General features: G+C 40.5%; 1 protein-coding gene and 1 non-coding gene across 2 annotated transcripts; one reads left to right on the forward strand and one right to left on the reverse strand.

Annotated features, from left to right (window-relative positions):
- Window positions 1-1,972: 1,972 nt before the first annotated feature.
- Window positions 1,973-26,862, reverse strand: LOC145775432 (tRNA (32-2'-O)-methyltransferase regulator THADA-like). Its single transcript, XM_082586728.1, has 20 exons — window positions 26,816-26,862; window positions 22,935-23,115; window positions 19,051-19,135; window positions 15,419-15,606; window positions 15,211-15,327; window positions 14,516-14,650; window positions 13,224-13,452; window positions 12,971-13,092; window positions 11,862-12,707; window positions 11,503-11,712; window positions 9,275-11,093; window positions 9,074-9,195; window positions 8,046-8,348; window positions 7,360-7,914; window positions 6,964-7,122; window positions 5,659-5,765; window positions 3,459-3,540; window positions 2,752-2,854; window positions 2,231-2,373; window positions 1,973-2,158 (listed from the first exon to the last, which is right to left on the reverse strand). The coding sequence occupies exons 1-20, from the start codon at window positions 26,860-26,862 to the stop codon at window positions 2,108-2,110; spliced, it is 5,604 nt and encodes a 1,867-aa protein (XP_082442854.1). The 3' UTR covers window positions 1,973-2,107.
- LOC145776484 (U6 spliceosomal RNA) lies at window positions 21,006-21,117 on the forward strand. The gene has a single exon (XR_014290270.1). It is a non-coding gene; the product is annotated as a U6 spliceosomal RNA (small nuclear RNA).
- Window positions 26,863-27,220: the final 358 nt, after the last annotated feature.

A 27,220-nucleotide genomic window follows, 5' to 3' on the forward strand; every position in this document is an offset into this window, starting at 1 on the left:
CAATGTGGCAACTCATAGGACTATAATAGGTTCATAGGACAGTATTCCTTTCATAGGACAGTATTTCTTCTGTTTAATTAACAAAGTGATTATGATCACGTCCATCTCTGCGTGTAGCCAACTCGCACGGCTGCAATATCTAAAAACAAATAACCTTTCACGTAAAATAACTAACTAGTATTTACAAATCTTGTACGAAACCACACTACAAGTGTGTGTTGCCACTGCACCAGGATATTGCAAGGTTATGTAGGCTGCCTAGCAACATCAGAGTGATTTACCGAAGCAATATCTTTAATCTTCTTCTTCGTTTGAACCTTCTTCGCCACTCCAAGGGTCGAGGGGCTCTGCCTTTTACCACCCTTGGGCAGTGGCGGCGACGCGGTCTAGATGTTTGGGCAGGTGTCGAGCAGCCATTCAATTGATTTGTCATCCAGTTCACGCAGACCACGCACACCATTTGGCGCATGGTAGATGGCGCAATTACAAATGGTGTGGTCTACGGTTTGTTCCTCCTTGCCACACTCACAAATCGCGGATGGAGCCATCCCTCATTTGTGCATGTTCGAGCGGAATAGTCCGACGCCAGTACGCAGGCGGTTGAGCCGCACCCAGGCCTTCCTTGGCAAATGCATTCCGGTTGGGTGGTTGCTGGTGTCGGAGATGAAACTTTGGAGTCTTGAGGAGTTCTTCTTCCACTCCGAGCTCCATTGGTGGTCCGCCCAGGTAGCCGCACTGATGGATTGGTCTTCAGCAGTTTTCATCAGGAGTTGTGCGGCACGTACAAATGGGTGTCTCGATTTCAGTCGCTGAGGTTTCTCGTTCACAGACTTTCTTTAATGAAGCGATCACTTAACAAAATTATAATTTAGACGAAGTTATTTAGCAAAACATACGTCCTACTCCAAAAACAACGCTGAACTGGAGTCCATCATCGGAGATCTTGGCGGTTGCTCAAACAAATTTCATTGGGGATGAGATTGAAGCATTTGTCTCGTAGCGTTAGTCTATACTCTATAGGCTATTTCCACATCCGAAAGTAAATTCAGTTACTATTTTCTAACAACCTCCAAAGCCTGTTTTACCCTCACTGGAAATCATCAGAATGTCCACAATCCTTATTTACATTGCTAGTTTGTTTTTGTCATTGTTTTCCTGTCGTCAAGTTATAACCTATCTATTTTGTGAGTCGTGCAAGGCCTATGGTGCGTTGCTCTTGAAATGGCTTTGCCCGTGGTAGGATTTCTTTGTGGGGTTTTCTTTGCCTGCCTTGCTCTTCTTTGTTATGAGCTAAACGCATCAAGACGTGTTCCCCTTACGACCATCAGCACTCTTGATAACGCACCATGGCCGATCTTCATAGCAACTGTCCATACAAATCTTAAATATATCAGGTAAAGCTATGTGTGCTAATAAAGCTATAGCCTAAATATATGTTGTTTAATTGTTTTTTGTAACATTTTCTTTTTTTATTTTCCCTTTACATCTTAAATTTTTCTGAAGGTGTTGCGACCGTGCCAAATTTTTTTTCAACTCAATAACTTACTTTGGTCACAAGCACGTTTTAACGTTCGCGTTTTGTCGCTTCTACCTTTTTCTCGACCTTTGCTATGCTGACGTGTATTGTTTTTGATATGATGGTCAGAAATAAAAACAACTGAACTGAACTTAAATAGAAAGAAATAAGTACCGGTAGATTGGTTAATGATAATAATGAACGGAATGGCCCGTTTCGGTGAATCCAATCCCTTAACGGGGGATTTTTTCAATTTTTTTTTAAATTATCGGGTACCGTAGCCTAATTATCATTGCCGTTTTAGGGTTAGAGGTTAGAGGTTAAGAACTCACCGAATAGTAGCAGACCCAACAATGAAAACGTCTACTGATCCTGCCAATACTTTAGACTTTAGTTTGAAATCTCAATGGCTGTTGATGCCACAACTCGATGAACCACCAACCGGCATTGTAAAAATTTACATTTTTTAATATTTTGATTGTTTACGGGCGATATGCACCAACATGCGGAGAATCAGCAAGGAACAAATCGGTGTCTGCCACATCTTCTTCACGGAGACCCTTTGATCTGTTGATCCTCCACTAAGTGTAGTCACCTTGACATCGATTCGATCAGTTCTTGAACAGGTCCAGGAGCTGATATCTGAAATTTTCGAGAACCCGGTTTTAACAAGAAATGCAGAGAGGATGGAGAGTGGCGTTATTCATTACTGACCTTGCACAGTGAGCACATGTTGGCAACCTCTTCTATCATCGGCCCTAACGAATGGTGGGCGGGGCATTGGCGAGCGACGACTAAAGTTGTTTTCACGAAGAGCAACGAACATATCCCGACCTGAGGCGTACGACCCTTCCAACCTGACGATAGCAATAGAGACCAAAGGTTGGTTTCCTTGGAAATTGAGATGAATCTGTGGCGCCCATGAAATGGCGGAGAGCTGCGTCACCTTCTCCATTAATTGTTTAGTTTAGTTTGTTTTTATTTATGACCATCACAACGAAAAACAACATATGCCAAACATAGCAGAGGTCTTGAAAAAGGTAGAAGGCTAGAAGCGTCAAAACAGGAACGTTAGAGCGTGCTTGATACCTAATCAGAACAATCAGTTCAAAATTTGACACGGTTGCACCTTAAGGCAAAATGTGATGTTCAAAAACGGCAGAGTAGCAGCAAACTACTTTTGATCGGCAAAAGCACATATTGTTGTTACCAAACAATACCACGCAGATGCTCACCGTGACTGATCCGATCACCAAGCTCCCGCAATAATGAAACGCAACGATCGATTTGTTCACTCATCCATGAAGATGATGCATTGGACACATTAGCGGCAATTTTCTGGCAAAATATAAACCAATCATCACTACGCTATAGAGGGTTAGATGCTGCTCAAGTATGAGGTGTCTACCAGGATCAATAACATCTGACCAGTACTGGACTCTCGAAAGTTATGAACGCACTTCGTGGTTCTCCAAGCACCACTTGTGAGTGGATGGGACAGGGTTCAATGCTGTAGGGATACTTGGGGCGTAGTAACCAGATTTCATTCAACTGGTGACCCGATGACCGCATCAATTTGCAACACCCTGTTGATGCACCAAGACTTGAGAAAGCAAGCTGGGCAAACCTTACCACAACAATGCGTTATGCCAATCAAACGTTGTGAATCGACCGCAACTTCTGGTTTTGATTGAAAACTAGCGAGTTATAACAAAACGAATTCCAAGTTCTAAACGACACAACACCACCACCGATGAAGAGTAAACAACACCACAATGCCACCGAAAAGAGTATCGCGGTACGGGGCAACATGGCGCAAACGATGAGAAAGTTGCTTCCGGCCGGTTTTGTCACTTCCTCGTGATGTCAACCACGTCGTAAGGGCGACGTTTTTGTGGAACTTAATTCTATACCAATTCCATCTTCATCTGGCGGTGCTTACCTGCGTGTGTGGGGCGATGAGAGTGGCCACTTGCTCAGGCTCGAAGCAAACGTTGCAAGGTTCTCGATAGAAGATGGAACTTCTGTGTGAAAACAATGGCCAGTGATAATAATGTGGATGAAATCAACAGTATATTTTTTCACCATTTTTGAAATTCAAAATGCGTGGGGTCCCATCTGGTGGTATTTGGGGAAAAAAGTTTTCACCCCAAATTTTTTTCAATTATGACGTCATATTGAGGTGGTCCACAAGGTTTGAAATTTTTGGGCTTCAAAATCTCAAAATTTGGCCATATCTCCGGAACCGCTCATCATAGATCGACAAAATTAGTATCAAAATGCGCAAAAGAGTCGGTTTCCTATACCTGATGTAGAGTATAATAAGGTCTATCTGCTTCAGAAAAAAAGTTATTTCAAAAAACCTGATTTTCGGTCTATTTTTTCCTGATGAACAGAGATCAGGTGATCAAGATAAACGCTTTTCTGTATTTTTCCACTCTTGGAAGCTGTTGTTGCATAATAATAGTTGGTGTTAAGGTTTCAGTACTGGGCTTGTCTAGTCTTGCTATCTGGTTAAGCAAAGCCCCATCTTGCATTGCTCCGGGACTCTTCTTGGCGCCGTCCACAAAAGAAATGACATGGGAATATTTCGCTTATGTGGAACATGCATTAAAGAGTATGAATATCATAACCAACTTCATCATTAAAATAATTGACCAGTCGAGTATTGACTCCGGACTTTTTTCCTGTGTTGAAAGCAGTCGTATCAGCCATGACTGAATATACTTCGACACTTGGGATAGGTGAACTCTGCAAGCCTCCTGGATGATGGTGCCAAAAATCAGTTCTGCAATGACCGACACACTTTTGGGAAAAGATTTAACAGCAAGCACACTTTCGTGGTTCATGCCAAGTTGGCCAATCATCAACAAGTTGGCCCAAGGAAACGTATCGATCTATTTTATCGACAACGCGCCCATCATAACATAAGCTGAGTTGAGCAGAAGCTGAGTTGAGAAGGTTCTCATTTTCCATCAGAGATTTTTCCCTCGTTTTTTGTCGTTGGCGGTATACTGTCGAAGGTGATGCAGCATTGCAGCTACTTGATCTTTTCGAAGAACCGACCTCATAAGATCTTACTGCTGGCGTACCGAAGTCATCCTACGATCAGCAAGTACACAACTTCTATCATTTATGGAAAAAGAATGTACTTTCTTGTACACTTTTCCCCAAACAGCTGGTTTCAGAGGCTCGTATTCCTTGTCATCTTCCCAATTCATGTCACCATCAGAGTCGCTTTCGCTACTGTGTAGACATCTAACTACTTCATTTCTTTTTCTCTGTTTCAAACATAGTAGTGCCGATGCTTTGGCAGATTGTATGCCAGAAGTGCTAGGTTTCTCTGTTTGCTAAGCACTGGAAGACCAGCTTTGTTCCATATGCTATCTACATCTTTCAGCAGTTCATCTTTCAAATCTTTTAAATGGGGTATTTTCTTCAAAAAACTCAGGATTAGTTTCGGTTACTTTCTTCCTCAAGTAAAAATAGTGACTGGCTATATCTGAATTAAGAGGAAGCACATTTCTCTCCAATACCTTGAAGTTTTGCATCAACTTACTAATACCTGACCTTAATGCTATAATGACACTTAATCTAAAGCAGGTGAGCAGCATACCTCTTCAACGGTTACATTAATATTATAATACTAATACATTCAAATTACTATTTCATCTCTTGCAAAACGAACAAGGACTATTATTACGCAATAGCAGCTTCCAAGACGGAAAAACACAGAAAAACTTTTATCTTGATCACCTGATCTCTGTTCATCAGGAGAAAATAGACCGAAAATCAGATTTTTTGAAATAACTTTTTTTCTGAAGCAGATAGACCTTAATATTCTCTACATCAGGCATAGCAAACCGACCCTTCTGCGCATTTTGATACTAATTTTGTCGATCTATGATGAGTGGTTTCGGAGATATGGCCAAATTCCAAAATTTTGAAGCCCAAAAATTTCAAACCTCGTGGACCACCTCAATATGACGTCATAATTGAAAAAAAATTGGGGTGTAAACTTTTTTTCCCAAATACCACCAGATGGGACCCCAGGCATTTTGAATTTCAGAAATGGTGAAAAAATGAAACACCCTAATACTTAGTTTATGCTTTCAAGTGATGATTTTCAAACTTCAACCGACCTCGAGTCATCTTTATCAATGGATGGAGTCTGGAGACAAACCTGCATGAGAGCCCCCACCATGTTGACATGTGCGGGGATGTTGCAGGAGACCCAGCCCACGAGCATCTAAAAAGAAATACTTATTGGAAGTACTTTCAATTGTATAAAGAAGTTGTTTTCACACTTTCTTGGACAACGCCCATGAAAGAATTTCGGAATCTACCGCGGCACACTGACTTGCACTGTCAATCGTTTATTCGAAATATTACCTTTTGGCTTTTACTAACTTATTTACCGAAAATGCTTCGTTTCAAGAATAAACTATAAATGATTTAAAGTTTAATGGACAGTTGGACACTTTACTTTAATGGACAAAACCAGTAAAATCATTCACTTTTGCTGCAATGTAAAATGCGCCGCCTGCTTTTATGCACAAATAATCTTGATTCGGGCTTGAGATCAGATGGGACTGTTCTGATGATTAAGCGATTGCCGTCTGTTTTTTTCAATTTACTGTAACACGAAAGAGAACGCTCTTCCTTCTAAAGTAGTTTGACATTGTGCTAGGTTTTCCATATCCCGAAGGCATGGAAATATTGGAAGTGAAGGAAGAAGATGCTGCTGACAGAATAATGTGGATGACTACACTCCACTTGAAGTGGGAATAAAGCCGGATGAAATAAAAAAGCGCAAGGGCTGCAACATTCAAATCACCAAACTTTCGTGGCACACTTACGACCCTCCTATGGCACACAGTTTGGGTAACCCTGGTTTAACACAACGGCTCTCAAACTTAATGCACCGTTGCCCTCTTGCAGAATGCTCCACATTATCATTAACCCCAGCAATGCAAAAGCCGCAGTTACGAACAAATTTATCGCAAATAGATTAAACAAATAAACAAGAAGACTAATCATAAGAAATGTGTTGGTGTTTCTTTAATGAGATGGATGAGCTTGGTCATCTTCAACGAGCTTTTTAAAATTTGGTCACATTTTGGTCGTACAACGGTAAATCACAGTGTGCTGGTGGAAAAGCGATTTCTCTGTTTCGGGCTGTGGTTTACAACCTGGGTGACTTTGAAAGGGGGGTGGAAAGATGAAACAGGGACGACCAAAAGGAACATAAGAAGAAGTGATGAATGAGGTAGACTAGGTAGGCCTGAAGGAACAAGATGCGATGCACAGAAGGAGATGGAGAATAGGAGTAAAGACAATCGCTGCAGGGAAAGAATCAGTACAAAGATGATTTATATATCGAGATCTATGGTAATACCAGAGAATATGATGACGATGATTTCATTGTTTATCTTGAAACTGCTCACCTCAGTGGCGACATTGTGGTGCACAGGAGTGTGGCGCGCACACAGGGTGGAGACAAACAGACACGTGAGATCCCGGACTTCTGGTTGCTCATCTTGCAAAAGATACAAAGATGTGAGGACCAATGATGACGCAACATCCATCAGCACTTCAAGATCATCCTGAACAAAGCACAATGTGTGAGACAGATCCAAGCCACTCATCGTCAGGAAGCATAACAGAACACTGGTGCAGCAAAAGTACCAGGTCGTGTCATTATGACATCAACACAACCGTACAAACTCTAATAAATGGTCATTGAGTGACACGCCAAAATTGGTCAACTGTTCACAATAACTCAAAAATTATTTCAAATTACAAAAAAAACACGTCTGGCTTCATGCTAGGAACGTACTTACGTCCTCACAAGCTGCATGGCAACGAATCCATCTCATGGCGTTGTCTCCGCAAATCCTCAACGACTTTGCAGTGCTCTTCCTCACCGGTTCCGATGATCCATCAACCCAAGTCCTCAACTCTCCCACCCAGAAACTTAAGTGTTCCAATAACTCAGCATTCTGGTCATTCTTCAAGAAGATGCAAGACAAAACGGTTGACATTCCTTCCAAGAGTAAACACCTCAAAGAGAGGCACTTGGTGGAGTTGTAGCGGCGAAAGATGTGTTCCCACAACTCTTGTGACTTGGCTACATTGAGTGGAATCAATCGATCACCGATAGTAACAAGGAGCTCCAAGGCGGCTACTTCCAGTGTCCTATCATGGTCTTCTTCCTGAAACAACTCGCAAAGCAACTCCACAGCCGCGTCCGGAGCACCGCCTCCTTCGATCATCTTCGACAGCCACTCGATATACGCCACCATGAAGACATTTTCGCAGAATACGTTCCGACTGACATCACCAAAAGTCGACAAATTATATAAATGAGCTGCTTTCATGTAGTCATGGAAACCGACCTGTATTACAAACGAACACGGATCAAAAACACGGCAAGCGATAAGTCGCTACAAAGAAAAGCCTTGGAACTTGAACCGTACTTGTCGACGCCTCACACGCGATAGACTCAGAATGAAGCGATCAGTCTCACCTGCTTTCGCCATCGATCGTCTGCGGAAAATGACGTGACAATGTCGATTTGTTTGTGGTCGTCTATGAATCCGCACTGCAACATCCGGGTGACCACGCGAATATAAACCGCTGCAGTCCACGGGCATGGGTTAGCCCTGGGGTCCGCCACCCATGATACCCGTTGAACCACTTCTGACAACATCATGTAATTTGGGGGTAGACGAGTCGTGACAAAATGCTCGGTCATGTTCAGCCAACCGTGAAGTTCATTTTGATGAAAACTCATAAGGCCTGCAACACACAACATTGTGAGAAGGGCTATCTACGACAATTCAATGTGGCAGAAGACGCTGTTTCGGTGACATTCTAGAAAACTCCGTTTCAGTAAATAAATATTAGAGAAATTGAAGGGGTCATTTAGCTTGGTGGTTCCCATGTTTATAATCGAACTGTGCTTAAATAAGGTGAATCTACATTCCTGGCCAGCTTGCGGGTAATTCTAGAAGCTTGATGATAAGTTGATGAGTTTTGTTGCTATGGAAACAAAGAATTAACAAACGTTGTGAGTTGGATCACCCAACCATCTCGACGCTGGCCGATCACAAAAGTGAAGATGTCAGTCGTTGGATTCCATGGCAACCTCTTACGTGATATCGGCCACAGTTTTCAAATGGAACTTGAACTCTTGTTCTTGAATGATTTGTTAGTTACTTTGTTTCCATAGCAACATAACTTTTCTCTGAATTAAAATCTATACGATGACAACCATCCAGCATCATTGCCTTTAAACTACAAGGGAGCAAGCACCGGCTGGAGTCAACTTGCTTGCCGATGGATCAGTGGTGAGACCGACACGTTCCGAACAACATAAGCAGATCACTTATCATCGACCTGTTAGAATTACTCGCAAAGTAAAGATAATGATAATGTGGACCCACCCCAGATAAAGTGGATAATCCACGTAAAGATAATGTGGATCCATCCTCACTCTTGCGGATAACCCGTCTACTTAAGCAATTCCTACGATTTCATTCAATATAGTGAAGCAGAAATGTGATTTTCGAGGACATTCGCACCGAAACGATCCACTTTGTGATCTCGCCCACCCCTGTCATGTCCGGCCACTTTAAAACCTGCATGATCTTGCCCAGCTAGCAATTGCGTATGACCTAAGTAAATAAAATTTATATGTACCTTTAACTTTAAGAAACCCACAAAACCAAATGGTTTGCTCGCAGTAAACATTACCTAACCGCAAGTGGTCGCCATCGAGAAGGTTGAGGAAGTAATCGCACACCATTGCAGCGACCTCTTGTGGGGAGAACATGGTAAGGATTAAACGAGCTGACAAAGCTCTCATAGAAAACAATGGACAGGTCAGCAGTTGTTGCAACGGCCGAGACATGAATCCCACGTCGACTCTCGCTATCTCGCTGGTGGATGAATATGAGAGCTTTGAAAGCAGTGATATGATTGGCTGAATTTCAGGGCTAAGGACAACGAGGTTCTTGTCCGAGCTTTCAATCATGTGGCCGCCGGTGAAGACATTCCGAAAATAAGTCAGTAGTTGAGGAAATCGAAAAAAAAACTCGGAAGCTGTCAGAGAGGAGGTGGGAATCGAACACGATTCAGTCTCAACGTGCTTCTGTCCTAACATCCGGGAAGACAGTGCGCCAAGCAGGTGAGTGGCAGCATTCCTCACCACCCATAGTGACGACTTGAGGCAATTGACTGCAGCCATGAATACATGGACCACGTAACCTTGCAACCGTAATCCCAAAACGTTATTCCGGAAAATGTTTTTCAAAATGTACAGAGCATCCACCTGAGGGAGGTAAAACCTCCTTGGAACCGAATCTTCGGGAACATTTTCCAAATAATTCAAACCCTCCATCAACGCTTTCATTGTCTTCGAAAGTAATGCGCTATGCGACGACAATGAAGCCACGCTAGCCGATAGAATGGCATCAGATATAAGAGGAAGACCCGCTGATCGCCGGGTGATGGTGGCACCAGATATGGAACCATCTGAGGAGTGTTCTCTTCCAAGCAAGTGCAACACGTCATCCAGCAACAAAACAGGAATGTCGCGAAAAACTTTGGATGAGAATAAAGCGACGCAAAGATTAACAAACGAAGTGTAGCAGCTCTCGATGACTCCTCTATGACGACACGATGACAACACAGTGACGAACATATTGCACGTATTGTTGAACATGGGGCAGTAAGAGTGATCTATTAAAGATGTATTTATAAATTTTACATTAAGCAAAAATAAGGCGGCAGAAGACAGAAGAGAGCAACTGTTTTTCAGCGCCAGCCAGGAAGTAGAAAAGATGGTCTCGTGATCCGATGACAAGAGGGCTTCTTTGGCTTCTTCTGCATCACAATTCTTATCATCCTTGCAACGAGTGATGAGATCTTCTACCCGTAGAGACATTTCCTGGAAATCAGCCGATGCCACAAATGTGTCCCCTGCATCAGTTGCAGTGCAGCTGAAGATCGATTTGAGGAGGTACCTGATAACATTGGTGCTAGTGTCGATTGTGCAAAGAAGGAACTTGAGAAAATCGTCTTTGCAATAAACTGGGTTAATGACCTTGGTTGCCCATTGCTTGGCCAACCTGTCCAAACAGTTTGAAAGTGCTGACAAATTGCCAAACAATGGAAAGGTGGATGAAGCTCTCAGAAAGTTCCTTTTAAATTCAATGAACTGATCGGTTATCGTGTTTAAAATTTGCTGAAGCAACGATAACGTATTCTCAAGCACTGAAAAAGTCAAATCAGTCTCTGACAATAAGTCATCGTCGGTGAGAATAAACATCTGAAGGTAAAATTCCACGATTGCCGAGCCGCATTCGGCGACCTGGGAATTGCTGCTGTTCAGAAACCTTTTCCAAGTTTTCAACATCAAATCCCGATGTTGGGAAAGCGCTTCAGGCTTATAAAATTCAATCAAGATGTCGCATGTGGCATCTCTGCAGTCCGGAACTGGATCTTCAAGGAGAGCCAATAACCGCGGCAAGTGAGCTGCTGATGGGAGGTCGACGTTGAACCGCTGCGCAATCTGAAACATCAATGACAAATATATTATTGCCTCAACAATAGCTTTTGCTGAGAACAGAGCAACCATTGAGTTAACAATTTGTGTCGTTGAATCGATCACGAACCAATCTATGCTGACTGCTGAGGCAACAAAACGTTCCCCAAACCATGGACAAGTTGATAGAAATACAATATATCGAACGCTTCAGAAGTCAATCCAGCAACAAAGGTTATGCCTTGCGCAGGTCGATGGATACCCATTTGAGAAGCCCTACCCTAGACACACAACACAGAAATGACCAAATCCCTCAGCACCAAGAAAGGTTATGCATCCACGAGGTAAATCGAATTAAAATTCGTCAAACTCAACAACAAACTGAAATTCATCAAAGAGTTTTCGTGATTTGAGCTGGTTAGTTGAATCCACTCACGTGTGGAGTCAGTCGCAAGCCGCCATCCTCCGCAGCAAGGTTGCCTCGCCGTGTGGACGGGGTAAAGATAGACAACAGAGCCTTGTACAATCCCAATGCGGTGATTTTGCGTTGGAAGGAGGAAGATTGGAGCAATGAGTTGATGCATAGGTCGCTCATCCATGACACGAAATCCATGCACCGTGCTACGTAGGCGGGGCTCGCATCAGCCTGGAAGGTTCGAACAAGGTTCAATGGCTACTCATGGCAAGCACTGCGCCTGCGTTCAATTTTTAATCACAGAAATTGATGTCGTGAGTAACTGGTCAGAGGATCTTGCTAAGGATTCTGATTGTATGACACTGACAACTATCAAAAACATTGAAGCAATAATCCAGTACCTGTTTCTCGGCCACAAAAGAAGAACGGGATATTCTTGTCAGAAATAACTTGACGCAAGATACAAGATCGTGACGAAACGACGGGCAGTTAATATTCAGGTTGAGCGGGATATGGTCGCGAAGAAGACGAAACTCGTCGCATGAGATCATTTGTGACTTTTTATTGTTCTTGCAGATGACCCAAAAAGCGTCCATGCGCGACTCGTTGCCACGAGAAACAATCGCTTCGCTGATGACGTCAGCATCCAGTTGTGAAAAATTAACAATTCCGTCTCGTCGCGCCATCCTGAAGAGTCCTATAGCGGCTGACAAGGTGCGTTCGCGATAGAGTGGATTTCTCTGCGAGGACTGATCCTTGCCGGACATCAGCATCTGAGTGAGTTTGAGGAAAATCGATGGATCAAGTTGGAGGTTGATGGGAAGCCAATAATGAAGGGCATTTTGGCAAACCAGTGGGGAAACACTGGTGACCGCCTCCAGAAGCGAAGGAGCAATAAGCTTCTCCCATTGTGACAAGTCAAAATCAGTTTTACGGAAGAGTCCAGATACAATTTCTTTGTAAACTTTAGCGCTGCAGGAAGCGAGATGCTTTGTACCGAGACCGCCAACTAGCGACTCGATCAAATTTGGATATTTTCGCAGCATAGCGCTAGCACCGATCTTGTTTATTATGAGCGCCAGAGGAAGGTACTTCCCCTTCACGTGATTCGACGTTGATGCGAGATGATCACAAACCGACGTAATAAAGTCATCTTTGTTAAGCAACAAATGTAGATCCACCACGTGGCTAAACACCTGCATCAGTAAATCCACCGCGCCGGGAATCTAAACACAATGATACTACTAGTGATTGGAATTATAACGATAATTATGGATGCTTTTAAAATATTGACATTTTCGATTTTCATGTAAATTAGCAAAAAACTCGCAACCACAACATGGCGGCAGAAAGTGACGTGGTGCTGGGCTGATACAATTGTGCTGGTGTCGGCACGACGTCAGCTCGTTGGAGTGTCGTGCCAAGGCACTCGGCTCACCACGACAAGCGAAGGTTCTCAAGAACCTTGAGAAAACAGTTGCATAAGTACCTGACTATCCCAGTTGTCCCATACCAACAGCAAGGTGGATGCAGTGCAAGGGTCCACGTCCTCCATAGAGAAGTTTCCAAGTTTTGTCTTTTTCAGCAGATTCTTCCACCACAAATTCAGGCCTGCAATAAAGATTCTAAATATATAACTACTTTTCCTCGTCTGGGAGTTCCAACTCAACATCACATGATTACGATCACGATACACGGAAGTGTGCGCATCAACCTAATCAATATCCAGCCTGCAGACGTACTGTTGAAGCCGTGGTACTGCAATGTATTCGACTTGCACACATTCATGATCAACTTGAGAACATCACTGGCAGTAAGAATATCTTGCATTTGTTCCTTGGGAGGATCGTTCAAGGAATGGAAGACCAAGGATGGATGACAAGACAGAACCCCTCGAAGCAGCCACATAATTGAAACATCTTCGCCAAGCTTTAAATCATCTTCTACCACAATGTGAATGTGGGGCATTATCTGAAACAAATCTCATCACGTTCAGAACCTTCATTGAGTCTGTAGCTTGCAATGCAAATCAGCAAAAAGCGACAACTTCGACGAAAACAATGTATTGTAGAGTCAGAACAACTTCTTGCAAATCAAAAACCTTTTAGTTTTAAAATCTAATTGATGCATTAAAATTCCCGATTTATAGAACAACTAAGTTTCGAAATAAAACTAGGTTAACAATGCAGTAACAAATATTGGATTGAATTACATTATTCGAAAAAATAAGCAACAAACAATAGAACTACAGATAGGCTGTACACTGCACAGGAGCCGGAGTCTCGGTTTATGGCCGAAGTCGGATTGGAGCCTAAGTATGACTCATTACCAATTGATACGTTTATCGTACAAAAATTTAAACTGCACTTGACGCAGTTGTTATTTTTGTGTACTTTTGTGCTTTGTATTTTTCAAGACGGCATTTTTTTATTTAAAACTATGTCTTTCTTTTCATGATAAGGGTAGGGAAAGTACAACTTATAGGTCTAATATAAAAAAAAACTGTATTGTGGTTTATATTTTGCTCTAGTAGGAGTTAAAATCAAGGCAATATCCTCAAACTATTTGGAGCAGGAGTAGAGTTGGAGTCACAGACTTCAGAGTTAGATTGGAGCAGGAGTCCAGAAAACCTGACTCTGTACACCTCTGGCTCTGATACATCGATATCAGCCCACTTCGGACAATCGACATCGACTCAACGATTATAAAAAATGTTTATCTGAGAAAGTAGTTACATCAAGCTAATGTGGAAGAACATAGTAGCCCAGATAGTATAATCAATCTTTTTATATTGAATTAACGTTGCAGACGTAGTCTTAAATGTTGCACGTTGTGACAAGTCGCATTTGTTTCGTTTTTTTGCGGAGTAATCTTTGAAAATCACTGTCATGGAGTTATTCTATTCAAGAAAAGAAAATACGTTTGTTCAGCAGTTGTCTTGCTAAGACAATCTTGCTACTGAATATTCGTGGCCGAAGTATCTTAGACACAACCAAGATATGAAAAGTACTATTCAAACGCAGATGGCACCAACCTCTACTACTTTCTTGCCATGGCGAGGCGACAGGAGGCCGCTTACTGCCCAGATTCCTGCCGGAGTGGAATCGTGGAAGCCCACCATGTACCCGAGAGCCGTGCCGCAGAGCTGGGGAATGTTCTCGTGCTCTTCCTGGAAGGCAACAGCATTAATGTCGGTGATGGACTGAGGCAACAGGCGCCAGTAGACAAGCAAGGAGAAATAAGTCATGAGAAATAAAGACAAGTTGATAAATGCGTGGCAAAAATTTGCGAGTGTGAGGATCGAAACAGACGACACATGGTCGAAAGAGATGACCCAATAACGGACAAAAGGTTGACAATGGAGATATGAGGGTTTGATGGCGATAAAATGACTAACACATTTCAAGAATGTTAACTCTTCATTCTGCGAACCTAGTGGATAAAATAATTAAAAGGCAACAACATCTTAACAACCAGAACTTCATTTCATCAGCAGTTGAAGGTCTTCGGCCCTTCACAGGACATGCATTAACTCACAATGAAACTTTCTCAGTCTGAGGATACAGATCCCTACAATGAATAAAATAAGAGAAAAATAGGCTTCAAACAGTATTCCGCAGTCCATAAAGTTTTCCTTCAGTTTATTAGTCTAAGGGACTTCTAAATAGAAACACGAAATTTTGCTTTACATCCCACTTAAAATTCACAAACTATTCCTTTGTACAATACCTTTGAGTATGACAGCAATCGAATACAAACTTCACCAATAACTTTCAAACTTGACGTGGATTGGCTTGCACGACTTTCGACTATTTCTTTTACTTTTGTCTCAAACCACTGCAGTATCTAAAAATGAAAAAAAATGCAATGAAGGTGTAAATGTCCGTTTCTTGAATCGACAACTTACTGCACCTCTGCTAGATAAGTTGCCTCTTACCTGTAGAAGAAGCTTGATTGTTTTGAAGAGCAGGTCCCTATTATTGCAGTCCTTCCGCGTCAGGACGGTCAGCGTGTTGGCGACGCTCTCTATTATTGAACTCAAGCACGGCCAGAATGCTTCTCTTGCAGGAGGAAACTCTTCAATGATAAAGCTAATAAAACTGACTTGATTTGCAGCATACACTCCTTCAAAAAAACAACATTACATTATAATTTAACCCCACTTGTAGTATAATCACTAATCAGCTCAACGAAACATTATGCAAATACATCAATTGTTATTGATACTCTTTGCTATAAACCACAACGTACCACTGTCCTTACATGATCTTACCCTACTTTATACGTTAACTGACTGGTTTGATGTGGCACAAGTCGTTTGCAAAATTATTCAGTCAACTTATAACAATTTTTCATTTTCTTGCTGCATAATTCACATAAGTTGTGGCTCTATCAACTACAATATCATTTGGTACAGATTGGAAAGATTTAGAAATTTTCACATTAAATTTTTCACTTCATTCAAACATTTCATAATGTAGCCAAAAATTCAAATTAAAGGAAATTGTATGGGTCGCTTACATTGGTTCCACTTGATGTAAAGATACTTAATGTAAAACGTTTTTTTGTTTTTATGCATAAAAAGAATTTACATAATAAATACTATTAATACTACAAAAAGTGCTCAATGCCAAGCAAAAAGCCAAGCAGAGCAAATTACATCAAATATAGTTATTACTTTTTAAAACCTCTACAGCCTGTTTCACTCTAAAAGGGGATCATCAGAAGGGTCCTTATTCAAATAGAATTTATTTCTATTTAAATAAGGACCTTCTGATGATCCCCCTTTTTCTTATGCACCACAAAGTGGAAGATCCAATGCAGAAAAATAAAGGTTTTATGACGAAATGGCCTATGAATGGAGCACAAGAAGTGATCAGGAAATTGTATTGGGTCTTGGGGACTTTAATGGCCACGTTGGTCAACAAATTGATGGGTTTGAAGGTGTTCATGGAGGGTTTGGCATGGGAGAAAGAAATCGCGATGGAAGGCGACTACTTGAGTTCTGTGATGAAAAGGACCTGTGTGTTGCAAATACCTGGTTTAAGAAAGAGGAAGGAAGAAAAGTGACTTTCAGTGCAGATGGAAATGAAACCGAAATTGACTTTGGGTTGGTATGCAGGAAAAACAGAAAACTGATCAAAGATGTGAAAGCGATACCATGCGAACTTCAGCATAGGTTGGTGGTTATCGATTTGGACAAGAAAGGTCTGAAGAAAACTGTAAATAAAAAAAGGGTGATCAAAAGAAAAGTTTGGAAGTTAGAAGATGCTGACACAAGAGAAAGGTTTAAAAAGAGAGTTGAAAGTCTTGTTCACAACGACAACGATGTGAATGATGTATGGGGATTGGGGATCCTTCAAGAATGGAGTTCTGCAAGCTTGCGATGAAGTTTGTGGGAAAACAAAAGGCAGGATGGATCGAGGAGATACGTGGCGGTGGAATGAAGAAGTGAGGGAAGTAATTGGTGAGAAAAAAGTCGCATACAAGGACTGGTGCAGAAATAGAGCAGAAGAAACTAAGCTCAAGTACAAGCAATTGAAAAATCGGACAAAGAGAATAGTTGCAAAAGCTATGAAGAAAGAAGCTGAGCAGGAATTGACCAAATTAAAAAACAGTCCTAACGAAGTATATAAGTTTATGAAGGTTTTGAAGCGGGATGGGAAAGATGTAGATAGTGGACGATGTATTAAAGGAAGGGATGGAAAACTTGGTTTCAGTGAGAAAGATCGTGGAAGAATTTGGAAAGAACATATGGAGATGATAATGAACGAGGAAAACGATTGGGATCAAAATGTGGAAGCCGACGTGGTAGCAGGTCCATTAAAGAGAGTTACTCGAGAGGAGGTGACGCAAGCAATGAAGAAAATGAAATCGGGAAAGGCTCCTGGACTATCTGAAGTCACTGTGGAAATGATACGTGCAAGTGGAGAGACAGGATTGAAAGCAATGCAGGAAATCAGTCAACGTGTGTTAGATGGAAAAGGAATGCCAAATGAATGGAAGATGAGTGTGGTGATACCCATCTTCAAGGGAAAGGGTGATGTAATGGATTGTGGGTCATATAGGGGAATAAAACTGTTGGAGCATGCAATGAAGATAGTGGAAAGGGTGTTGGAGAATAGAATAAGATCTGTGGTGAAGCTGGACGAGATGCAGTGTGGATTTATGCCTGGGAAGGGAACGACAGATGCTATTTTTATTTTGAGAAGGTGGCAAGAGGAATATCGGGACAAGGGTAAAAACTTGTACATGTGTTTCGTGGACATGGAAAAGGCGTTTGATAGAGTTCCAAGAAGAGTGATAGAATGGGCAATGAGAAAAAAAGTAATGCCAGAAGCTCTCGTGCAAGCCGTAATGGGTCTTTACGACGGTGCAAGGACGAGAGTTCGCGTTGGATCTGCCCTCTTAGACGAGTTTTCAGTGAAGGTCGGTGTACACCAGGGTTCTGTCCTCTCTCCTCTAATCTTTGCCATTGTGATTGATGTGATTACCGAATGTGTAAAAGAAGATTCATTAATGGAGATACTGTACGCCGATGATTTGGTTTTGTTGAGTGACACAATGGAAGATCTGCGAGGGAAATTTGAGAAGTTGAAGGAGTCGTTTGAATGTAAAGGTTAGGGTTAGGTTAGGTGTGGTGTGAACGTCAAACAGACAAAGGTCGTAATAAGCGGAACGGAAGGGGAAATCACAATGAGCAAAATTGACCCATGTGACATCTGCGGAAGAAGGGTGATGGCAAATTCTGTTATGTGTACAAAATGCAAGAAATGGGTGCAAGGAAGATGTGCAAAGATGAAGAGAGTGACATGCAGATCTGGAGATGGTTTTGAATGTGAAAGATGCAAGAAGATTGAGGAAGGAATGATTGGTCCTGTTGAAAAGCTGAACGACGAAGTTGAATCAGTAAATGCCTTTTGCTATCTAGGAGATAGATTGAATGCCAGTGGTGGTTGTGAAGTGGCAGTGACTGCAAGAGGAAGGTTTGCTTGGGTGAAATTCAGAGAGTGTCGAGAGTTGTTGTGTGGTAGAAGATTTCAGTTGAAAATGAGAGGAAGAATTTATACTAGTTGTGTGAGATCTGCAATGCTGTACGGAAGTGAGACATGGTGCTTACGGGAAAACGAATTGGCGATTTTAAGAAGAACTGAGAGAGCGATGGTGAGAGCAATGTGTGGTGTAAAGCTGATGGACAAAAGGAATACCGAAGAACTTATGAGCTTGCTTGGGTTGAATGAGAGTGTTGATAAGTTGGCAAAAGCGAATGGAGTGAGGTGGTATGGGCATGTTTTGAGAAGGGATGAAGATGATGTTTTGAGAAGAGCGCTGGAGTTGCAAGTGGAGGGTCGTAGAAAACAAGGAAGACCAAAGAAAACATGGAAAAAGCAAGTTGAGGAAGAAAGCAGCAAGGTGGGCTTGACAAGAGAGGACGCGCTAGACAGATCGATGTGGAGGCAGGGTGTGAAGACGATTGCGGCACTTGGAGGTGAATCCGGCCACCCTCGGTAACGGGGACATCACGGGATTAAAACTGGACTACTACTGTACAACAAAATTTTCATTTACCTGAAGGCAGCGTGATGCCTTTGGCTGCATTTGTCAGCGCTTTGCGAAACGAAATAATGTTCACATTCATCCAGTTCATAAGTTTCTAAATACTTATAAACTAAGTTGGTAGGAAATAGTAGCTTGATAGTTAATCAATACATTATGAAGTGCTAATGAAAGTAAATTATGAATACTGAAAAGTTTGGGTGTTCATCAGGACAATTATCATTTCTAGCACTAGTTGCAACGTTCATCTGATGAAAGTGAAAGTAAAAGCAACAACAAACAGGTTGATTTATTCCTTCACTGACATTTCGCGCACCATGACCATGCGCATCCTCAGAGCGAATAAATGTTATGCAACAAATTAGTCAATTCGGTCAAAATATCAGAAAAAAATCCGGTTTTGCAATGTTTAAATAATAGTAAACTTTTATTTTTAAAAATGAGTTCTGTTTATAGTTTTCTAGATCGATTACTTGCTTTGAAGCAGCTGAGGTCAGTAGTCAGGAAATACAACTGATACTATGGTGTAAATGTTTATCGAGAGCACTGAGTTCATGGTGAACTTTATAGATTATAGCTTTATTATTATTACCCTGGCCTCAAAACACAACTTCTGCAATGTCCAATTGATCAAATGTCTTATTACATTTGACAGACGAAAAAAGACAAATTCTTTACTGCTTATCTTTTGTGTAAATTACCGCTTGCCTTTTGCTGGCTTGAATAAGACTCATTTATCGGTGTAAAACCGCAGTAGGTTGGATCATGTTGTAAGCTTTTAAGTTTGATGACCTGAATTCATAAGACAGCGTTTTCTCCGTTTGTACGTTGTTCTCATGTTTTACCATGTTAAAAAGACAAACACTGTTGTGATAAAACAACAAGCCTTTTTTTGTTATGACTACCTTTGCTTACAAAAGGTTTCGTCAAGATTCGGTAGCACAGTGTAGGCCACAGTATTTGTTGAATTTGTGCTGACACTGACATATATGTAAAAATATTTGAATGGCAGAAAATGACCGAATTAAATAGAAAATGATAGAATTTTTTTTAAGCAAATTTCTGACAAATGACCGAAGTAGTTTAGCGTAAAAGGCAGAACTGGACTAACAAATTAATAGCTTGGACAGTGGACACCCTGAGAAAACAAACAAAAACGAAGTACCGTAAGTTAAAAATGACATGAAGAGATACTTAGAATACAGAACAAAAGTGCTTAAAATTACCCATTTAATATCAAGCATCCTCTTTTTTCGGGGCTATGTGTCTATCATGCATAATTGCATATTGCATAGGCTTTACAAAAGCAACCCTCCACATTAATGTTTACTAAACATTGTTTAGTAAGCTTGTCCAACCCATTCCAACCAAATGTTTCCATCTGGTTTGATATTGACACCTACATAATTAAGACTCGATGCAGCATTTTATCCAATGCACTTTTTAAAGATGAATTTTGTTGTGACAATATAATGAGTCAAATGCTTTTAAACCAGGGGTCACCAACCTTTTTTGCATGCGGGCCACGTTGGCACCAAGGAGAGCTGTGGCGGGCCGCACTAATAAAATTTTAGGTAGGTTGATTCTTATGCTGGAAAAGAATGAATTTCGTACCCAGTAGCCAGCGTTACATGTTGTTAATATTTGTCTTAGAATACCACAGCAACACAATTAGTCGAACAACGCTACTGCCAGGCCAAGCTCCTTTAATAACACTTTTAACTTCACTTTAAACACTTTAAAACAAACGTTTGTGGAAATGGCACCATGAAACAAACGTTTGTGAAATCACCGAAAAACCGTAATTCTATCGTAATTCATGAACAGTCTTCCCTCTAAAAATGCAATGAGTTGGTTTTTCATCCTTTTTGTGAGAGTCTATAAAACCGTCTTTCTTTTATTATAGACACTGTCACATGCGGTGCTTATTAGAGTGGCAAGAATTTATTGATTAACAACATTTTGCAGTACTTGCTTCGGCAGTACATATACTGTACTAAAATTGGAACAATACAGAGAAGATTAGCATGGTCCCTGCGCAAGGATGACTCGTAAAATCGTGAAGCGTTCCATATTTTGCCAATTTATTATAAATTGAGTTGGCACACCAACCTATTTTGCCCACAAAAACTTGCATAATAAGAATACTGCTCGTGAAACACAATAACGGTGAAACGCACACTAGTGTTTACATGATATTTGCAAACTTAAAATAAGCAACCCTATGCTCACAGAAATTCGAAAACAGACGTTTTAATCAACCACTGGGACAATGTGGCTGGATAGCGTATTGGAATAACTTTAAGCAACCCCCACCTAGAACTATAATCTGCTTGGTCGGTCGGTGGAATCGTATGTAAAGCGAAAATATGCTTCCCGGAAAGTAGTTTTTGCCTTCGTGCTCTTTAACTCCTCAAGAAAAGTATTTTTGGTTCTAGTTGTACGCTGATACCTTAAGCGGGCCGCAGCGATACAGCGTGGCGGGCCGCCAGTTGGTGACCCCTGTTTTAAACTATTATTACTTTTTTATGTTATCAGTCTTCTGTTGCACAAATGAATGCAGGCCTCGAAATTCACGGCGGACACGGCAGTCATGTCCGCCGTCACAGCATGTGATGTCCGCGGGAAGTACCATCTAGATCGGTCATATTTGTCCGCCGAGAAATAGCGGTAGAAATCGTCATTGCATAGCACGAGCAACTGTTGCAAATATATAATTTCCTGCGCATTCTAGCGCGCATCTAGAAAATGTTAATACTGTATCCCTTAGCTTCCATTCAAGCAGGAAAACTTTCGATTTTTACGTTGCTTCAACAATTGGTGACATTGAATCAGCGTAACAAAGGTGAATTATTCGCTAAGAACCGATGGGAGTACCGGTACTTTTACACTAATCACGCGCAACTTAGTTCAAGCATTGGTTCAAGTCTTACGTCACAATGTCTGGCTTTGACTCCGAGTAATATTGATAAGGCAAGGTTGGTTACAAAATTAGATAATACGAGTAGCCTATTACAGCAAGATGCAGCAAAATTTGTTTAGTTTTGGTATTACAGTAAGAAAGAAAAGGCCCAGGGAAAATTCACTTTCGCTCATATGACTCGCAAAAATAAACCTAAAGAAAAAAGCCTAGTGAAACTTTGCACAACAGAAAATAGTAGCATTACCGGTAGTGTAGAAGTTTTTAAACTCGTGCCCAGAGCATTGTGACGCAAGAAGCCACACGACCTCGTTCGGTGGAAGTTAATTAGTTATGCGGCGTATTAAGCAGCTACTCGGCGCTTTGACTCTACAAGCGCACGTCGTTGGTCTGATAAAAGCTTTTCAGAGTCAGTGACTTCGCTGAAATTTTAAAAAGCCTTCTAAACCGTAGCTATAGTTCTCAAATGGCGAAGAATTATCAAGATAAAGTGATTAAGCGTGACGATCGACGCTAAAACTGGTGTGTCCGCCGTGAGACTTAATTTGTCCGCCGAGATAGCTGCTCAGACCGGACACGTTTGTCCGCCATCAACAAAAACGAATTTCGAGGCCTGGAATGTACTGTACATAAACTGTATGTTTTTGAAACATGTTATTTTCATTTAGTTGAATGTAATCGAGTCATCCCTAGGTACAAGCAAAGTATAAAACAAATAAAACATTACAGAGCAAATAAACAACAAGACAAACAGTTACTGAGAAGCTATATTTGATGCATTTCTTTTATATATACCGGTACCGTATAGGCGTATGGTACGCCATGCAGTGTACTCATTATTAGTTCAATAGTTTAAGTTGCATTTGTTTTATGAAGGATTGTAAAGATACAGTGGTTCCCAGTCTTTTTCGGGAGATAAAGTTTTCTGTCTAGTTTTAGATTTAGCAATCTTATATAAATTAAGGACATGTGGTACCTTGCGAGAAAACCTTCGAAATCGTGAGGTCAATTCAGGCATTTCAACCACAAAATTAATTAAAATTTTGTTAATTTCTTCAAATTCGCTTTGTTGCACTTTTGGATGAAGTTTGCTTGTTAGTGCAGTAAAATACTTGAAATTATTAGAATTGTTCAAGTTTTCTTCTTGCACAAATTTTCTGCAAAAAAAAAATAATAAACAATCACACTTCAGGGCAGTTGGAGCCAAAGAAGCTACATGCTGCTCTATTCTGAACTCTAGAAACTTCTGAAACTGTTGGGTCAATGAACTCTAGAATCTTATTCAAATAATTCAGTCATTCAAAGAAAATGAAACAAAAGTTTTAAAACAAAATATAGTCGAGGCTTTATTTGGCAAAAAATCACAGAGAAAACGATTAATCTCAGAATGTGAATAATATTAAATAGTCTGGGTTTGCGATGCAATAGCTATCAAAGACAATGAAAAGTTTAAATAAACGTAAGCAAAGACTTCTAACAGTTTAGCACAAATTCCTTTTTTCAACATTAAGTAATTAAAACAGTGAAAACTTATGTTATTTAGGGATGAAATAAATGGAAGCGGTGGATGCGAAGCAGCTCTGACAAAAAGAGCAAAGCTGGATTGGCAATGTGAGAAAATGTCATATGGAAAAACATTTTCATGAAAGAAAGTTTATCGGAGTTGTGTTCGGCATACACAGCATTGTACAGTATCAAGACATGGGTGCTAAGAGAAAGTGAACTTGCAATTCCGCGAAGAACAAAAAAAACAATGGTGAGAACAATAAGTGGAGTAAAAACAAGGAGGGAGAAAAAACTGAAGAGCTGATGGATATTGGATATGCTAGAGATGAGGGGGATTATTGAACAACTAGCTATGAAAAATGGCAGAAGATGCTATGGACACTGGCACCGACTTACGAGGTTACGGGGTGGCGTGGCCACCCCGTAACCGCTGTGGCAGGGTGGCAGCCACCCCGTTTAGGTTACATTACTTACTGCAAATAAATGTAATTTGAACGGACGTTTAAATCTTTTTTTGATGATTGGTTTCTGCTTCAAGTCAACGTAAAGCAAGAGGTGGACCAATACAGCATTGCGAAAAAAATGATTGTTTCTGTCACAAGCATGATACTTACGTAACATTAAGCAAGCTACGTGAAAATTACGCAACACGTGGCTACAAGTTTTTTTCTTGTTGTTGTTGCGATCGTTTTATTTGTTACTTGTCATAAGTCATTGTTACATTTGTTAGGTTTACAATAGCAGGCCTCAAAATTTGTACTTTTTTCCGGCGGTCAAGCATGTCCTACCGGACTGGCCCTTTCAGCGGACATTTAATATCTCAACCAGACATATTTTTTACATGTAGATTTTGCACAAAATCACACTACAGTATTGTGTAGTCGTGTTTGTAGAAGAAGATTTTCTACAACAAAATAACTCTGCAATGGTTGATGGCTTAATTAACCGACCCTGAAGTATACTGGAGCAGATTGCTTGCAAATAAATCAGTGCGTTAATGACAGTCGTGTAATGATGCAATAAACACAATTGAACAACAATCCAAATTTCCTTATTACAAAAGCAACTACGATCACTTATTCCGTGGTTTTCGCGTTATAGAATCGTTGTGCCAAGCGATTAATGCCGGCGCGGGTTGAAAATCTCCATGTCAGGACCGTCCAGACAAATGCGCATTAGTGACTCAATAGTGTTAGTGTTAACTAACTAACACAATAGTGTTAGTCTAACACCCTCCCTTCTATGCAGAAATTCTATTTCTATCAGTATCAGCGTGAATAAGGTCGCCACATTCGCCTAAGCACGTGCGGACTGCGGAACCCAGCTGAGACTTGCTTCTCTGTGACGATTCTTTTTAACAAACGATCAATGTAACGCAATAATCCTAATTGTTAAAATTAGAATACATATCCTGCCGAAAAGTTCAGACAACTTTATTTCAAGGCACCATTGCAAGGCGTTGAAATGATGTAAAAATGGCTACTTTTGCCATCAGCTTGTTAACCACGCCACTCTAATGTGATCTTTAAAGCAATTGCCTGTACTATTATTGTTTCAGTTTCGTATTTGTTCGCGTTAAACAAACAATTGTAACAATTCAAATTTAAAATATATTTTTGCTGCATTAGCTCTATTCTTGTCAAAAATTTTGCGGCGGTCATTTATGACCGACCAATGAGTCGACTTCGGCAGACATTTAAGGTCATTCCGGAGGTCATGTCCGCCATGACCGCCGGAACTTCGAGGCCTGCAATAGGATTTATTAATCAATAAAATACAATCTTTCCATTGTCTCCCTCAAAAATCTTTTTTTTTAAATTTTTAAACTGCTCATAATATCGCTAAAAATTATGCCAGCTATAAAATACTCTGGAAGTAAAGTTATCTCGATGATTAATAGCTCCACCCTCCACCCCCTAAATGAATATCTATTTTCAAATTTCATTAAAAAAATGCAATTTTTGAAACTTTTTGAGTTATATTTAAAAAGTGCACTTAGAAAAATAGCAGTTTTAACGTTCTGCAAATTTACACGTTTACATGATTCTATTCGAGGAAAGCTACACCCCCTGCCAATCCCAATAATAAAAGAAACCTTTTTCAATTACTCAAGATTTTGCATTTTGAATTATTTTCCGATTTAAATTGGAGTGTACTGTCATCTACTTCATGCTTTAATTTCTACTTTGTTATCTACTTCATGCAGTAATATTGCGTGATAAACTGTGAGGCGGGAATTTATTGGTCTGACATAGGAGTTGTTTGTTACATCATAGAAAAAATTACGAAAAGTTGTCCAGTAAAAGTTTTCGCCGACATTCCAGTTTTATTCAGCTTAAAGATGCCACCGAAAAAGCGTTCAAAATTGCAGCCCTCCATGGAGTCATTTTTTGTTGCATCTTGTCAGGATTTCAGCCAGCATGAAAGTGACCAAACGCCTGAACGAAACAAAAGTGAGCCACTGCCAAAAGGCGTTAACACGAGCAGGATAATCGCTGTTGAAGGGAGAAGCTATCAAAAATCGTGGGAGAGCGAATTTCCGTGGCTAAAATACGTTAGATGCAAAGATACAGCATTCTGTCCGATTTGCAACTATGTCGCGACTGCTTGATCTATTTGCAAGCAATGAAACAATTTCATTAATGCTTCCAAATGTGGTCTGCATTGTGAAAATATACTTATCGTTGCCTTCCACCACCTGCAGGGCGGAGCGATCGTTTAGTGCACTCAGGCGCATGAAAACCTACTTGCGATCTACCATGACGCAACAGCGATTGAACCACATCCTAATTTTAAATGTTTATCAAGCTGAATCTTCATGGTTACAACTTGACCAGTTGATTAACAGTTGGATTGACAGAGCTGTTGTTCGCAAAAATACTTTTGCACCTCCTGTGCTTTATTTTAAAGTTGCTTTGTAAATTATCGAGCTACAAATCAGGTGTGAAAAGACAATTGCATCTACAAAACACGCTTAGTAAAAATCAAACAAAAACATGTAGTTTGAAAGTTTTTAGGTTGCCATATTGTGCTATCCGCCACCCCGTGCAAAAATAAAAGTCGGCGCCTATGGCTATGGACATTAAGCATGTACCAAGGAGAGAAGGAAGTTTTCTTGAAATGTATAGGCATTGACTTTGAACGTAGATGGGAAGAGGAAACGGGGATGTCCAAAAAAACACGGAAAGAATAGGTAAAGAATGAGGTAAAGTCAGACTGAAGAAGATGTGATGGACAGAACGAGATGGAGTACCGGTATAGAAGTGAAGGCAACCACTGCAAGGAAACAAAAAAACAAAGTGGGGACAAAACCGAATTAACATGATGATGATGAAGTTTGTTATAACTTACCTCAGTGCTTCCACCAATTGTTCTAACATCATTATTTCTGAAGTCATTTTTAAAGCTTTAAGTTCTCAGTTGTAAGAAATAAGATTGATTGACATCGATTTCTTATAAAACTAACACATAGAACATTGAAGTCATCCAAATCTGTTGTTTCCATCAGTAAAAAACATCTTTCTGATCACTTACCCACATTTTTATTTAATATTAATTAAAACTGTGCCACACACAACATGAAAAGCGTCAGTATAATATATATATATTTAGAAAAATAGGAAATAGAAGAAAATAAACTTGATGTTTTTTTGAGTGATCTTTCAGATCAACTTGAAAAACTAAAATTAACGACAACCTATTGCTACGTTCATCTGATGAAATTGAAAGTAAAATTAACAACAAACAAGATGGTTT

This window comes from Aplidium turbinatum, chromosome 8 (genome assembly GCF_918807975.1).
Source record: "Aplidium turbinatum chromosome 8, kaAplTurb1.1, whole genome shotgun sequence".
In the NCBI taxonomy this organism is placed as follows: domain Eukaryota; kingdom Metazoa; phylum Chordata; class Ascidiacea; order Aplousobranchia; family Polyclinidae; genus Aplidium; species Aplidium turbinatum.

Coding starts and splice junctions, on each gene's coding strand:
- LOC145775432 (XM_082586728.1), bottom strand. CDS start 26,862: ATGACTTCAGAAATAATGATGTTAGAACAATTGGTGGAAGCACTGAG. Junction 13,453..14,515: donor ATGGCAAGAAAGTAGTAGAG/GTTGGTGCCATC, acceptor GATTTGTTTCAG/ATAATGCCCCACATTCACAT. Junction 12,708..12,970: donor GGGACAACTGGGATAGTCAG/GTACTTATGCAA, acceptor CATTGTGTTTAG/ATTCCCGGCGCGGTGGATTT.